This window comes from Salvelinus sp. IW2-2015, linkage group LG18 (assembly GCF_002910315.2).
Source record: "Salvelinus sp. IW2-2015 linkage group LG18, ASM291031v2, whole genome shotgun sequence".
NCBI classification, from domain to species: domain Eukaryota; kingdom Metazoa; phylum Chordata; class Actinopteri; order Salmoniformes; family Salmonidae; genus Salvelinus; species Salvelinus sp. IW2-2015.
Genome location: NC_036858.1, coordinates 36,317,782 through 36,335,135, shown reverse-complemented (window position 1 = coordinate 36,335,135; position 17,354 = coordinate 36,317,782). Strand labels below are relative to the sequence as shown.

At 43.7% G+C, this 17,354-nt stretch overlaps 1 protein-coding gene across 1 annotated transcript in view; it reads left to right on the top strand.

The window, feature by feature from the left end:
• LOC111978730 (sodium/potassium/calcium exchanger 3-like) overlaps window positions 1-17,354 on the top strand; it is a 171,265-nt gene that overhangs the window by 145,569 nt on the left and 8,342 nt on the right. The window contains exons 3-14 of the mRNA XM_024008957.2: window positions 947-1,023; window positions 1,393-1,467; window positions 1,608-1,692; window positions 10,309-10,412; window positions 10,573-10,647; window positions 10,843-10,868; window positions 10,981-11,034; window positions 11,183-11,310; window positions 11,416-11,576; window positions 11,717-11,984; window positions 12,176-12,342; window positions 13,275-13,389. Of these exons, the coding sequence (XP_023864725.1) occupies window positions 947-1,023; window positions 1,393-1,467; window positions 1,608-1,692; window positions 10,309-10,412; window positions 10,573-10,647; window positions 10,843-10,868; window positions 10,981-11,034; window positions 11,183-11,310; window positions 11,416-11,576; window positions 11,717-11,984; window positions 12,176-12,342; window positions 13,275-13,389 (1,335 nt within the window). The remainder of the gene's footprint in view (window positions 1-946; window positions 1,024-1,392; window positions 1,468-1,607; window positions 1,693-10,308; window positions 10,413-10,572; window positions 10,648-10,842; window positions 10,869-10,980; window positions 11,035-11,182; window positions 11,311-11,415; window positions 11,577-11,716; window positions 11,985-12,175; window positions 12,343-13,274; window positions 13,390-17,354) is intronic.

The following is a 17,354-nucleotide window of genomic DNA, read 5'->3' as shown; positions in this document are numbered from 1 at the left end:
TCCTTTTTCCCTTCTCTCCTCTCTCCTTCTTCCTCGCTCTCCGTCTCTTTCTCATCCCTCTCGCTCGCTCCGCCATCCTCTCTCTCAATCTCTCGCTCGCGGTCTCTCGTCTTCTCATGTCCTCTCTTCTCTCTTTTCAATCGCCCCAGCACTCATCCCACTCTCTCCTCCTTCTCTTGCTTGATCCATTCTCTCATCTCCTGCCTCGCGTCGCTCTCTCCCGTATCTCATCTCCTCGCCTCTCTCTATCCATCTCCTCTCTCCTCATCCCCTCCTGCTCTCTGCTCGCTCTCTCTTCATCACTCTTGCTACATCTCTCTCTATCTCCATCTCTCGGCTCGCTCTCGTCTCTTCTGTTCTATCCTCGCTCTCCTCCTTCTCTGTCATCTTCTCTCGCTCTCTGCTCCTCACCTCCTCTCTCCTTCCTCCATCTCTCGCTCGCTCTCTCAATCTCTCGCGGATCTCTCGCATCGCTCTCTCTCTCCTCGTCTCGCTCTCTCATCTCTCTCTCCCTCTCTCTCTCATCTCCGTCTCGTCTCCTCTCTCCTCACATCTCTCTTCCTTCTCTCTCTCCTCTCTCCTCTCTCTCTCTCTCTTCTCCTCCTCTCTCTCCTCTCCTCTCTCTCTCTCTCTCCTCATCGGGCCTTGTCAATTCCTATGAGTTTGATGATGGCTGTGTTGTGTTTGGGCACTGAGGGCAGACTGAAGATGGCTGACTCACACAACCTCTTGGGTGTTCAGAGTGAGAATGTCACCGCGCATTGAGCAGCCATCAACACACTGCTACACACAAACAAACACGCAATCATGGCAAGGCTATTTTTAGGTCCTGTCACTCAAATAGACTGTGTATGGTTGTGCCAGTGCACGTGTCTCTGCTGCACTAAATGAGACTGTGTTTCTCCCTGTTTAGTAATATATGTGCGTGTGTGTGTTTTCTCTCCAGCGTTACATGAGTTCCCCACAGACCTGTTCACCAACAAGGAGCGCACAGAGGGAGCGGTGGCCCTACACGTCCTGTTTGTGAGTGTTCAACCCCTCAACACACACACCAACACACACCTGTACACACACTCTACTATACATACACTTTTGCCACGCTACCTGCCACTGACTGTGTGATGCACTGACCATACATTTAAAAGCAGGATTGTTTTTATCTCTGGCTGGCTGGGGTGCTAGATGTTGGACAGAGGCTTAGCTGACATACGAGGACACTGGCACAGAGAGTGTCTTGGCTTAGGATACTTTCGCKCAAAAGACAGACACATTGAACTAAGGGACGCTATATGTGCATCACATGAAGAAACTCAAGGTTCCAGAACACTGTAGAGATCACCAAGTTTGTTCATGCATGGGTATGTGTTTTTGTTTTGTGCTACTCCTCTGTAGGCCATGTACATGTTCTATGCACTGGCTCTGGTGTGCGACGACTATTTTGTTCCCTCTCTGGAGAAGATATGCGAGGTAAGAAGGTTATACACTATTCTGTAACAGGGTCGGGGTCAATTCATTTGGAATTTCAAGGACACAATTCTTCTTTTCAAGATGTGCTTTCTACTCTCTATCTCTGTCTCTCTCTCTGTCTCTCTCTCTCTCTCTTTCAGCGTCTACATCTTAGTGAGGATGTGGCAGGTGCAACCTTCATGGCAGCCGGCAGTTCAGCTCCTGAACTCTTCACCTCTGTTATCGGTGAGACATGTACAGACATGTTTTTTCAACGTAATTTGTCAACATATTGTGACGTGGAATCTACATGGAAAATACATTGGTTTGGAAAAAAGTTATCAACTGTTGTTTTGAGGGTGAAATTTCAACCACAAGATTATGTCATCATTGTAACCAATTTTCAACATATTTTATACAGGGTTTGTCTATGTTGAATTTTTACCTTTGGAACAACATCAGATCTTCAACGCTATATACTGTACATGATCAGAAACTGAAAATAGACAATACATATATATAGGCCTTGGATTTCAAGCTTTAGTTGATTTCAAATGTAATCTTCAAGTTAATCATTAATATGTTGGATCTCCATCTTTGGTCTCCATCTCAACCAAAAAGTTAAAGAATAGTACTAAATCAAATTTTATGTAAAGTGCATTTAAAGTTTGATTAGATTTAGTCATATTCTTTAACTTAGATTTTTGGTATGGAGACGTGAATCCAACATATCGATTACTAATTAGTAGACAAACTGGATATTGAATTGTGTTTGGTTGTCAACACAACCAAATGTCAACATTTAAAGGAGATGCATCTTCTGCTTGGATAGTTCCATCTGTGCCACTGACTTAGTCTGGATTTAGTTCTAGTTTGTCTACAAACTAATAATTGATATGCTGGATTCACATCTTCACATCAACCAAAAATCTAAGTTAAACAATAGGACTAAATCTGATGTAATCAAACTTTAAATACACTTTAATTTGATTTAGTTCTATTCTTTAACTTTGATTATTGGTTGAGATGGAGACTTAAATCCAACATACATATTATTAATTTGTATACCAACTGGAATTAAACATATTTATTTTTATTTAACCTTTATTTAACAAGGCCTATTTACAATGACGGTCTAACCCGGCCAAACCCTAACCCGGACGATGCTGGGCCAATTATGCGCCGCCCTATGGGACTCCCGATCACTGCCGGTTGTGATACAGCCTGGAATCAAACCAGGGTCTGTAGTGATGCCTCTAGCACTGAGATGTAGTGCCTCAGACCGCTGCACCACTCGAGAGCCACTATAAATTCACAAAAGATACATCTTCTTCAAATGTTGATATTTGGTTTCATTGACAACCAAACAGAATTCAATATAACATCTTCAATACGGTAAATAGCCTATTAACTTGTTGACAAGTTAAGAAATAATATGTTGGATTCACGTCTCCAACGAAACCAAAAATACAAATTAAAGAATAGGATTAAGCCAGTGGCTCAGATGAAACTATCCAAGCATTAAATGTACTTTAAAGGTTTATATTTTGTAGTTTTGTCAACCAAACACAATTCAATATAATGTATAACAAATTTTTAAAAAGGAAATACCTTATTTACATAAGAATTCAGACCCTTTGCTGTGAGACTTATGTATTCATAGAAAGCGTGCATGTTCAAGATAGCATGTAAAGGTTGCAGGTCTGTAGAGATCTTCACAATTGCTATAATAATCTGTGCAGAATCTTGGAACAGCATTGATAACTTGCACTATGTACTTTTAATGTAATCTCAACTGCAGTCCAGGTAATTTAGGGTGTAGGGCATGTAGGGTGATGTAGGGTGGCAGGAAGCCTAGCGGTTAGAGTGTTTGGCCAGTAACCGAAAGGTCGCTGGTTTGAATACCCGAGCCGACAARGTGAAAAATCTGTCGATGTGCCCTTGAGCAAGGCACTAAACTCTAATTTGCTCTAGGGATGCCATACTACTATGGCTGACACTGTAAAACAACATATTTCATTGTAGCTGGGGTGTATGTGGCTTTTATTTGTGTGGGGGGGAGGGGTTGTGCTGTTAGATGAAGCACAGTGATAACACATAAAAGTGTTGTATAACTAAGGGATAAACACTGACATTCTGTACATTCTTTGGAAATAATGGACGAGGCAGCAGGACGAGGCTGAGCCGAGCCCCTTTGCGTGCATTTTTCCAAGGTAATGTACAGTACAGAACGGAGGTTTTTATTCCACTTATACCAAAGTTGCCAAAAAACAACAATACTAATGCACACATTTACAAACCAGAACAATTTGGGGGATATTTTTATAAGAGATGTCATACTTTCTCATCTGTTGGTTGCTAGAGCCGCGACCCAGTCGTTCGTTCAATAAGTTCAATATTTATGGATGAGACCCAGTTGTTCGTTCCACAGTGCATTCGGAAAGTATTCAGACCTCTTGACTTTTTACACACTTTGTTATGTTAAAGCCTTATTCTAAAATTGACTAAATGTATTATTTTCCTCATCAATCTACACGCAATACCCCATAATGACAAATCAAAAACAGGTTTTTAGACATTTTTGCAAATGCATTACAAATAAAAAAAGGAAATACCTTATTTACATAAGAAGGGTAGCATTGGAGGTCCCTAAGAGCACAGTGGCCTCTATCATTCTACTTTTGTARTACAGTATATAGCCTAAAGTTAAGCCTTATTTACAAACTAATGTAACAGTATTTATTCAAACTTAAAATGTCTGCAGCGTTGGAGGTCACMSAAGAACACAGTAGCCTCTATCATTCTTAAAACCTCTTAAGGATACGCCCCTTTTTTTCAATTTTCACCTAAAATGACATACCCAAATCTAACTTCCTGTAACTCAGGCCTTGAATCAAGGTTATGCATATTCTTGGTACCATTTAAAGGGAAACACTTTGAAGTTTGTGGAAATGTGAAAGGAATGTAGGAGAATATAAAAAAATAAAAAATAAAAAACGTTATTTTGTATTTTTTTGTCCCATCATCTTTGAAATGCAAGAGAAAGGCCATAATGTATTATTCCAGCCCAGCTGCAATTTAGATGTTGGCCACTARATGGCATCAGTGTATGTGCAAWGTTTTAGACTGATCCAATGAACCATTKYATTTCTGTTCAAAATGTTGTATCAAGACTGTCCAAATGTGCCCAATTTGTTTATTAATAACTTTTCATGTTMAAAATTGTGCACGGTCCTCAAACAATWGCATGATATTCTTTCACTGTAATAGCCACTGTAAATTGGACAGTGCAGTTAGATTAACAAGAATTTAAGGTTTCTGCCAATATCAGATATGTCWAWGTCCTAGGAAATGTTCTTGTTACTWACAACCTCATGCTAATCGCATTAGCCTACGTTAGCTCAACCGTCCCGTGGAAGGGACATCGATCTCGAGAAGTTAAATGGAAGAAGTTTGGAACCACCAAGAATTTTTCTAGAGCTGGYCGCCCGGCCAAACTGACCAATCTGGGGAGAAGGGCCTTGGTCAGGAAGGTGACCAAGAACCTGATGGCCACTCTGACAGAGCTCCAGAGTTCCTCTGTGGAGATGAGAGAAACTTCCAGAAGGACAACCATCTCTGCAGCACTTCACCAACCAGGCCTTTATGGTAGATTGACCAGATGGAAGCCATTCCTCAGTAAAAGGCACATGACAGTCCGCTTGGAGTTTACCAAAAGGCACCTAAAGGACTCTCAGACCATGAGAAACAAGATTCTCTGGTAATGTGAAACCAAGATGGAACTCTTTGGCCTGAATGCCAAGCGTCACGTCTGGAGGAAACCTGGCACCATCCCTACGGTGAAGCATGGTGGTGGCAGTATCATGCTGTGGGGATGTTTTTCAGCGGCAGGGACTGGGAGACTAGTCCGAATTGAGGGAAATATGTACAGAGAGGTCCTTAATGAAAACCTGCTCCAGAGCGCTCAGGACCTCAGACTGGGGTTCACCTTCCAACAGGACAATGACTCTAAGCACACAGCCAAGACAACGCAGGAGTGGCTTCGGGACAAGTCTCTAAATGTTCTKGAGTGGCCCAGCCAGAGCCTGGACTTGAACCCGAACGAACATCTCTGGAGAGACCTGTTCCAGTACTGAGTAAAGGGTCTGAATACTTATGTAAATGTGATATTGCATTTTTTTTTATACATTTCAAAACATTTCTAAAAACCTATTTTTGTTTTGTCATTATGGGGTATTGTGTGTATATTGATGAGGGGGAAAAAATGATTTCATCCATTTTAGAATAAGGCTGTAACATAACAAAATGTGTAGAGTCAAGGGGTCTGAAAACTTTCTGAATGCACTGTATATATTCCGTTGCCATGCTCGCTGGCAATGTTCTTGTCCCTTGCTTGCTAGCTAGCCAACTAGCTACGGCTAACACAGTCACGACCTCTGTAGCCAGAATAACAACAAAGTCGCAGCATTTGCGTTTGTTTAAGCTGTTTTCTATTGACAATAATTTGGATACATCCATAACAATGAGCTGATGATGACTGATTTTGCCTGGCATAGATGGAAAAGCTCGYCAGGACACTTGGCCCGTCATTAAAAGGAGATTGCATTGCATATCAAACACTAGGCTAGAAGCTAGCTAAATAGTTTGTTGCTAGAAAACATGCCAATTTGACAACCAAATTCAAAAATACCAGTTGCTGAAAACATCTTGTCAAACTAGAAACATGTAGGAGGATTTGACAGCATAGTGCCACTTGCGTCATGACTGCAACATTGGCACCAGAGAAATTCATGGTCATCACTCACCACATTAGGTCATCAGATGCTCCAAAAAAATACTATGCAAAAACKAATCAATGCTAGCTAGCTAGCTGTTTGTTATTTTTTTCCTCATTGGACCTGTGTTTACAATGTATCCAATTTTAGTTTGTGTGGTTGTTGGTTTAGCTTTCTGTAACTTTGTAGTAAGTATGGTCTAGATGTGTAGGCGCATATTGCGTCATGACTGCAAGGTGTCCCGATATCTATTTCAACTGTCCCATTATCTGGTTWTATTGTCCATTCTAGAATGCCCTTCTAACCAATCATAAATGAGTATTCAACAATGCTGTGGTATAAATACAAAATATCTGACATTGTATTCCCATTTGAACTTTGTTTTGCATTTAGATGGTTGAAAGCATAGTGATAACACATTCGTAATTCAGCAAAGTTCTTGCTCTCTTTTTGAGTGGGTGAATACAGGTTGAAATCTTATTGATCAACCAAATATCATCCAAATGTCCACGTTGAAATGACATGTTGTGCCCAGCTGGATACCTTTTTCATTACTTTATTAGCAGGCCCACTATGTTTTATCTTAGGGATGCAAGTAGCATAGTGGTTAGAAGGTTGGGCCAATACCCAGTTCAAATGAGTTAAGATGGCGCCGAAGAGGATGGTGCCGATGAGGATGACTGACGTTTTACATGCCGTAAGCAATTGTGCTATTTTGTTCATTGTTTTGCATTGTTAGTAACTTATTTTTTTTACTTATTGTACGTAATGTTGCTGCTACCGTCTCGTATGACCGAAAATAACTTCTTGACATCAGAACAGCGATTACTCACCACGAACTGGAAGAAGCTTTTTCCTTTAACGAGTCCGACGAGAAATATATACTGCTTTCCTGGAAACAAGCTCCGATCCCCGTCATTTGCATGAAGAAAAGACGGAAGAAAAGAGGACGCAGATCGGGCTGTCTTTTGAGAATCCGTAGGCGAGCGWGTAAACTCCCACTGCCATCAATTCTACTTGCTAACATGCAATAATTTGAACATAAAATTGATGACTTACGATTACCCTACCAACGGGGCATTAAGAACTGTAATATCTTATGTGTCACGAGTCGTGGCTGAACAACGACACAGATAATATAGAGCTGGAGGGATTTTCAATGTMCCGGCAGAACAGAGAAGCTACGTCTGGTAAAGCGAGGGGTGGGGGTATGTGTCTTTTTGTCAAAACAGCTGGTGCGCGATGTCTAATATTAAAGAAGTCTCGAGGTATTGCTCGTCTGAGGTAGARTACCTTATGATAAGCTGTAGACTACACTTTCTACCAAGAGAGTTCTCATCTATATTATTCGTAGCCGTCTATTTACCACCACAAACCGATGCTGCCACTAAGACCGCACTCAAACAACTCTATAAGGCCATAATCAAACAAGAAAATGCTCACCCAGAAGCGGCGCTCGTAGTGACCGGGGACTTTAATAGAGGCAAACGTAAATCCGTTTTACCAATTTTTTACCATTATGTCACATATGCAACCAGAGGGAAAAAAACTCCAGACCACCTTTACTCCACACACAGAGATGCATACAAAGCTCTCCCCCGCCTTCCATTTGGCAAATCTGACCATAATTCTATCCTCCTGATTCCTGCTTACAAGCAAATACTAAAGAAGGAAGTACCAGTGACTCGCTCAATATGGAAGTGGTCAGATGCTACGCTACAGGACTGTTTTGCTAGCACAAACTGAAATATGTTCCGGGATTCATCCAATGGCATTGAGGAGTATACCACCTCAGTCATCGGCTTCATCAATAAGTGCGTTGACGACATCGTMCCCACAGTGACCGTATGTACTTCAATTCACATACCGCCCCAATAGATCCACAGATGATGCAATCTCAATCGTACTCCACACTGTSCTTTCCCACCTGGACAAAAGGAACACCTATATGAGAATGCTGTTCATTGACTAGCTCAGCGTTCAACACCATAATGCCCACAAAGCTCATCACTAAGCTAAGGACCCTGGGACTAAACACCTCCCTCTGCCACTGGATCCTGAACTTCCTGACGGACCGCCCCAGGTGGTAAGGGTAGGCAACAACACGTCTGCCACGCTGATCCTCAACACTGGGGCCCCTCAGGGGTGTGTACTTAATCCTATACTCCCTGTTCACCCATGACTGCGTGGCCCAACACGACTCCAACACCATCATTAAGTTTGCTGACGACACAACAGTGGTAGGCCTGATCACTGACAACGATGAGACAGCATATAGGGAGGAGGTCAGAGACCTGGCAGTGTGGTGCCAGGACAACATCCTCTCCCTCAATGTGAGCAAGACAAAGGAACTGATCGTGAACTACAGGAAAAGGTGGCCGAACAGGCCCCCATTAACATCAACAAGGCTGTAGTGGAGCGGGTTCGAGAGTTTCAAGTTCCTTGGTGTCCACATCACCAACGAGCTATCATGGTCCAAACACAACAAGACAGTCGTGAAGAGGGCATGACAACACCTTTTCCCCCTCAGGAGATTTGGCATGAGTCCCCAGATCCTCAAAAAGTTCTACAGCTGCACCATCGAGAGCATCCTGACCGGTTGCATCACCGCCTGGTTTGGCAACTGCTCGGCATCTGATCGTAAGGCACTAGAGAGGATAGTGCATCACTGGGGCCAAGCTTCCTGYAATCCAGGACCTATATAATAGGCGGTGTCAGAGGAAAGCCCATAAAATTGTCAGAGACTCCAGTCACCCAAGTTATAGACTGTTTTCTATGCTACCGCACGGCATGTGGTACCGGAGTGCCAAGTCTAGGACCAAAGGCTCCTTAACAGCTTCTACCCCAAGCCATAAGACTGCTGAACAATTAATCAAATGGCCACCGGACTATTACATTGACCCCCCTCCCCTCCATTTGTTTTGTACAGTGTTGCTACTCAYTGTTTATTATCTATACATAGTCACTTCACCCCTACCTACATGTACAAATTATCTCTAACCTGTACCCCCGCACACTGACTCAGTACCGGTACCCCCTGTATAGTCTTGTTATTGTTATGTTATTGTGTTACTTTTTATACTTTAGTTTATTTGGTAAATATTTTCTTAACTCTTCTTGAACTGCACTGTTGGTTAAGGGCTTGTAAGTCAGCATTTCACGGTAAGGTTTACACTTGTTGTATTCGGCGAATGTGACAAATAAAGTTTGCTTTGATTTGAAAATGGTCACTGGTTCAAATACCAAGCCAACAAGGTGAAAAATCTGTTGGTGTGCCCTTGAGCAAGGCACGTAACTCTAATTTGCTCCAGGGGCTCTGTACTACTATGGCTGACCCTGTAAAACTGCACCTATCTGGTGTATGTGACAGTGATATACAATATAACTCAGAGCAGCTTACCGATCACTGCACCTGTGCACAGCCCATCTGTAAATAGCCCACCCAACTACCTCATCCCTGTAACGTTCGCCGTCGGAATGAGACCAAAGCGCAGCATGGAAAGTGTTCATGATTTAATGTTCACAAAAACACTCAAACAAAATGACAAAAGGAGAAAACGAAAGCGCACAGTTCTGTCAGGGAAACAACCTAAACAGAAAACAACACCCCACAAAACCCAAACGGAAAATGACAACTTATATATGATCCCCAATCAGAGACAATGATAGACAGCTGCCTCTGATTGGGAACCACACTCGGCAAAACAACAAAGAAATAGAAAACATAGATTTTCCCACCCGAGTCACACCCTGACCTAACCAAACTACATTTGCACACACCGTACATAGATTTTTCTATTGTGTTATTGACTGTACGTTTGTTTATCCCATGTGTAACTCTGTGTTGTTGTTTTTGTCACACTGCTTTGCTTTATCTTGGCCAGGTCGCAGTTGTAAATGAGAACTTGTTCTCAACTGGCCTACCTGGTTAAATAAAGGTGAAATAAAAAAAWTATTTAAAAAGAAAACTGTATACATACTGTATAAGTTAACCATGTCAATAGTTTACATGTATAAATGTGTAACCCTCCATTCCTAACCATTGTATAACCCATGGATGTTCTGTCTTTTCACTGTCTCTGTGCAGGTGTGTTCATCACAAAAGGGGATGTGGGGGTGGGCACGATCGTGGGCTCAGCTGTCTTCAATATCCTCTGCATCATTGGAGTGTGTGGAATATTTGCTGGCCAGGTAGGTTTCTGCACCTTGGCTTGCACAGCAACAGACACAGACACAGACACACACACAGGAAGGGATGAATACATGGGGGTGAAATGTTGGCTCTTCCACTCTTACAGACCGTTCCTCTCTCTCCCCCCTCTCCCCTTCTCTCTCTCTCTCTCTCTCTCAGGCAGTGCATCTGTCTCGTTGGTCTCTTATGAGAGACTCTATGTACTACACCCTATCCATCACTGCTCTTATAGTGGTGAGTGGAGCCTGACCATTGCAAACCATTGAAGTGGGCCTTAGTGTGTTGCCTCCTGCTGATCAGATGGTGTATCTACAGAGTGGATCCATATACTAATGTTTACATCAGAGAAAAGTGAACCCCAAAAGCGAATACTGTACTTCCAATCATTCTTCCAAGTGTTCAGTATCATTCTTCTTTGTCTCCTTACAGTTCATATATGATGAAAAGGTTTCATGGTAAGTATGGCTTGCACTTATGTATACAGCACATACACCTATATGTTATGTGTTGTGTTGTATAGCTGTTAAAAATCAGCTTCAATTGAATCCCGCTTGATGTGTGTTCCAGGTGGGAGTCTCTGACACTGGTTCTGATGTATTTCGGCTATATTTTGATAATGAAGTAAGTCTGTGTCTGAAACCATCAATACCACACACAAACACACTTCAGAACCATTTCATGTATCCTGAGTAGAGGTATGAAGTTGTATCCACAGCCTTGTACTGTCCCTCTTTGTCTAGGTTTAACTCGTGTTCCTTTATGTGTATAGGTTTAACTCGAACATTGTGCATTTCCTGGAGAGGCGGAAGAAGAACTCGTCCAGCCTGGGGAACGGCACAGCCAGTAACGCTGACCTGGACGACAACTGTGACGCCAGCGCTGTCCTGCTGAAGAAAAGTACGGTCTGACCGTTCTGCCATGCATGTGCCTGTGTGTGTTTGTCTCATCTCTCTCACATCGCTCAYGTCTCTCTCTCTCTCTCTGTGTGTATGTCTCCTGTAGCTAACTTCCACAGAAAGCAGTCAGTGTTGATGGTAGATGAGTTGCTGTCAGCCTACCCCCACCAGCTGTCCTTCTCTGAAGCCGGCATGAGGATCATGATCACCAGCCACTTCTCCCCTCGCACACGCCTCTCCATGGCCTCACGCATGCTCATCACTGAGGTATGACCACACATGCCTTCTGCATACGTGGCCGTGTTTCTGTTTGCTTTGTGGGTGTGAATAAACTGTATTCTTACAGCATACTTATTTTGAAAATTTTGTACAGCATATGACATGTGCGTATGCATGTATTTGTGAAGAGACAGCGTCTGATTAGCACCCGGCCGTTCACTAACGGAGACTCAGAGGTCACAGTGAAGGTCGGCAGTAGACGGGGCCTGGAGAACGGACTGGGCGGGCCTGAAAGGGGAGTCAAAGGTCGCCATGGTCACCATGGAGAGGACGACAGGGGAGATGTGGAGGCCGGCAACGAGACRGAAAACGAGAACGAAGACAATGAGAATAATGAGAACGATGAAGAGGAGGAGGACGTAGGGGAGGGACCTTTCGTGCCCTTTCACGCCCCAGGTAAAAACCAATATAACATTACAGGGTTTCAAAAACATTCAGTCTCTCTGAGCTCTCTTTATTGTGTTGGTCAACACTCGCCTAAAAGTATTTTTAGATTTCCTCAATAAAAACATCAGTTAATGTAAATCCAGCAAAGAACACAAATTGAAACTGCATCTCTTTCCCTCTCCCTCCATCTCTTTCTCTAGCTGGGTGCTGTAATAAAGTCAAGTGGCTGTTGGCCTGGCCTCTGTGCCTGCTGTTGTTCTTCACGGTGCCTAACTGTGCCAACACTCGCTGGGAGAGATGGTTCATGGTCTCCTTCGTCACTTCCACCCTCTGGATTGCTGGTTTTTCCTATGTCATGGTCTGGATGGTGAGGGCACACACGCGCGCACACACATACACACACACACGCATAWAACACTGATGCCTCCCAAGTGGCGCAGTGGTCTAAGGCACTGCATCACAGTGCTAGCTGTGCCACTAGAGATCCTGGTTCAAGTCCAGGCTCTGTCGCAACCGGTCGCGACCGAGAAACCCATGGGGCAGCACACAATTGGCCCAGTGTCAACCGGGTTTGGCCAGCAGGGATGTTCTTGTCCCATCGCGCTCTAGCAACTCCTGTGGCGGGCCGGGCGCAATGCACGCTGACACGGTCGCCAGGTGTACGGTTTCCTCAGACACATTGGTGCGGCTGGCTTCCGGGTTAAGTGGGCATTGTGTCAAGAAGCAGCGTGGCTCGGTTGGTTTGTGTTTCGGAGGACGCACGGCTCTCAACCTTCGCCTCTGCCAAATCCATACATGAGTTGCAGCGACGGTGTCACAATATTGTGTATAGGTGGCATGGAAGTCAGACGCAGGAGAGTTAGACGGAGTGTAAATGTAGACTTTTACTAAATGTCCACTCGACATGCTCCAAACACGAAAATATACATACATCAAATAAACATGGGTATGAGGACCCGTCGCGCACCTATACAACAAGAAAACAATACTTGACATAAAATAATCTCTGACAAACACATGAGGGGAAACAGAGGGTTAAATACACAATAGGTAATGAATGGGATTGAAAACAGGTGTGTGGGAAGACAAGACAAAACCAATGGAAAATGAAAAATGGATCGATGATGGCTAGAAGGCCGGTGACGTCGACCGCCGAACACCGCCCGAACAAGGAGAGGCAACGACTTCGGTAGAAGTCGTGACAAACGGGACAAGATTGCAACTACCAATTGGATACCACGAAATTGGGGAGAATTAATAAAAAATAAACTCACTGATGTGTGTGTCTCTTCCCTTCAGGTGACAGTGATCGGATTTACTCTCGGTATCCCCGACGTCATCATGGGCATCACCTTCCTGGCAGCTGGCACCAGTGTCCCTGATTGCATGGCCAGTCTTATAGTGGCACGGCAAGGTGAGAACACACACAGAGTACTTTCTCTACCAAATCAAAATCAAATCAAACTTTATTTGTCACATGCGCCAAATACAATAAGTGTAGACCTTACCGTGAAATGCTTACTTACAACAAGCCCTTAACCAACAGAAGAGTTAAGAAAATATTTACCAAATAAACAAAAAAATAAATAATTATAAACAGTAACAATATAAAATAACAATAACAAGGCTATATACAGGGGGCACCGGTACCGAGTCAATGTGTGGGGGTACAGGTTAGTTGAGGTAATTTGTACATGTAGGTAGGGGTGAAGTGACTATGCATAGATAATAAACAGCGAGTAGCAGCAGTGTACAAAACAAATGGGGGAGGGGTCAATGTAATAGTCCGGTGGCCATTTGATTAATTGTTCAGCAGTCTTATGGCTTGGGGGTAGAAGCTGTTAAGGAGCCTTTTGGTCCTAGACTTGGCGCTCCGGTACCGCTTGCCGTGCGGTAGCAGAGAAAACAGTCTATGACCTGGGAGACAGGAGTCTGACAATTTTTTGGCCTTTCCTCTGACACCGCCTATTACATAGGTCCTGGATAGCAGGAAGCTTGGCCCCTGTGATATACTGGGCCATACACACTACTCTCTGGTGCCTTACGATCAGATGCCGAGCAGTTGCCATAACAGGCGGTAATGGAACCGGTCAGGATGCTCTCGATGGTGCAGCTGTAGAACTTTTTGAGGATCTGGGGTCCCATGCCAAATCTTTTCAGTCTCCTGAGGGGGAAAATGTGTTGTCATTCCCTCTTCACGACTGTCTTGGTGTGTTTGGACCATGATAGCTTGTTGGTGATGTGGACACCAAGGAACTTGAAATTCTCACCCACTCCACTACAGCCCGGTTGATGTTAATAACCTCTCTGGGATAGCGGGACGCTTGCGTCCCAACAGCCTGGGAAAATGTAGAGCGCCAGACTCAAAAAAATTATATAAAATCTAACTTTATTAAATTACACATATAAGATACCAAATTAAAGCTACACTCGTTGTGAATCCAGCCAACATGTCAGATTTCAAAAAGGCTTTTCGGCGAAAGCATAAGATGCTATTATCTGATGATAGCAAAATGTCAACAAGACAGTGTAGCCTATTTCAACCATGCCGGCGCTACTCAAAACGCAGATATAAAATATAAAACATGCATTACCTTTGACGAGATTCTTTTGTTGGCACTCCAATATGTCCCATAAACATCACAAATGGTCCTTTTGTTCGATTAATTCCRTCCATATATATCCAAATTGTCCATTTATTTGGCGCCGTTGTACCAGAAAAAAACAGVGTCCAATTTGCGCAAAGTCACGACAAAATATMHAAAAMATTACCTCTAAACTTTGCCAAAACATTTCAAAGTACTTTTGTAATACAACTTAAGGTATTTGTAAACGTTAATAATCGATCAAATTGAAGACGGGTCAATCTGTTTTCAATACATGAGATCAACAAACTCACGGTACTTTTCAAGTCTTGCGCAACAATCAAACAAAAACACAAGACGTCACTCTACTTTTTGGTGTTTTTCTTTGTCATTGTTCAAATGAATAACTTCAACCTATTTCCATACACTGGCGACATCCAGTGGAAGCAGTAGGAACTGCGAGTATAGTAATTAGAATTCTGGCCTGCCCATAATAACTAATTGAACAGACAGTGACTTAAAAAAAACAAAGTTAGTCCTCAGGGTTTTGACTGCTATATAAGTTCTGTTATACTTACAGATATGATTCAAACAGTTTTAGAAACTTCAGAGTGTTTTCTATCCAAATCTACTAATAATATGCATATCTTATATTCTGGGGATGAGTAGCACGAAGTTGAAATTGGGCACGCTATTTTTCCTTAAGTGAAAAATCTGCACCCTATCCTAAAGAAGTTTTAATGGGGGCCTGGTTCGACCCACCTTTTCCTGTACTCCACGATCAACTCCTTTGTCTTGCTCACATTGAGAGAGAGGTTGTTGTCCTGACACCACACTGCCAGGTCTCTGACCTCCTCCCTATAGGCTGTCTCATCGTTGTTGGTGATCAGGCCTACCACTATTGTGTCATCAGCAAACTTAATGATGGTGTTGGAGTCATGTTTGGCCATGCAGTCGTGGGTGAACAGGGAGTACAGGAGGGGACTAAGTACACACCCCTGAGGGGCCCCAGTGTTGAGGATCAGCGTGGCAGACGTGTTGTTGCCTACCTTCACCACCTGGGGGCGGCCCGTCGGGAGGTCCAGGATCCAGTTGCAGAGGGAGGTGTTTAGTCCCAGGGTCCTTAGTTTAGTGATGAGCTTTGAGGGCACTATGGTGTTGAACGCTGAGCTGTAGTCAATAAACCGCATTCTCATATAGGTGTTCCTTTTGTCCAGGTGGGAAAGGGCAGTGTGGAGTATGATTGAGATTGCGTCATCTGTGGATCTATTGGGGCGGTATGCGACTTAGAGTGGGTCTAGGGTATCCGGGAGGATGCTGTTGATGTGAGCCATGACCAGCCTTTCAAAGCACTTCATGACTACCGACGAGTGCTACGGGGCGGTAATCATTTAGGCAGGTTACCTTCGCTTCCTTGGGCACAAGGACTATGGTGGTCTGTTTGAAACATGTAGACTCAGTCAGGGAGAGGTCGAAAATGTCAGTGAAGACACTTGCCAATTGGTCCGTGYATGCTTTAAGTACACATCCTGGTAAGCCATCTGGCCCCGCGGCTTTGTAAATGTTGACCTGTTTAAAGGTCTTGCTCACATTGGCTACCGAGAGCGTTATCACACAGTCGTCCAGAACAGCTGGTGCTCTCGTGCATGCTTCAGTGTTGCTTGCCTCGAAGCAATCATAAAAGGCATTTAGCTTGTCTGGTAGGCTCGTGTCACTGGGCAGCTCGCGTCTGGGTTTCCTTTTGTAGTCCATAATAGTTTTCAAGCCCTGCCACATCCGACGAGCGTCAGAGCCGGTGTAGTAGGTTCGTCTGAGGGCATAGCGTAATTTCTTATAAGCGTCCAGATTAGTGTCCCGCTCCTTGGAAGCGGCAGCTCTAGCCTTTAGCTCGATGCGGATGGTGCCTGTAATCCATGGCTTCTGTTTGGGATATGTACGTACAGTCACTGTGGGGACAACGTCGTCGATGCACTTATTGATGAAGCCGATGACTGAGGTGGTATACCCCTCGATGCCATTGGATGAATCCCAGAACATATTCCAGTCTGTGCTAGCAAAACAGTCCTGTAGCGTAGCATCCACTTCATCTGACCACTTCCATATTGAGCTAGTCACTGGTACTTCCTGCTTTAGTTTTTGCTTGTAAGCAGGAATCAGGAGGATAGAATTATGGTCAGATTTGCCAAATGGAGGGCGGGGGAGAGCTTTGTATTCATCTCTGTGTGTGGAGTAAAGGTGGTCTAAAGCTTTTTTCCTCTGGTTGCACATTTCTACAAGCTGGTAGAAATGAGGTAAAACTGATTTAAGTTTGCCTGCATTAAAGTCCGCGGCCACTACGAGCGCCGCTTCTGGATGAGCATTTTCTTGTTGGCTTATGGCCTTATAGAGTTGGTTGAGTGCGATCTTAGTCACAGCATTGGTTTGTGGTGGTAAATAGACAGCTACGAATAATAGACAGCTACGCTCGTGGTAGATAGTGTGGTCTACAGCTTATCATAAGGTACTCTACCTCAGGCGAGCAAACCCTCGAGACATCTTTGATATTAGACATCACACACCAGCTGTTATTGACAAATAGACACATACCCCCACCCCTAGTCTTACCAGACGTAGCTTCTCTGTTCTGCCGGGGGCATGGAAAATCCCACCAGCTCTACATTATCCATGTTGTCGTTCATCCACGACTCGGTGAAACATAAGATATTACCGTTTTTAATGTCCCGTTGGTAGAATAATCTTGATCGTAGGTCATCGATTTTATTTTCCAATGATTGCACGTTCGCCAATAGAATGG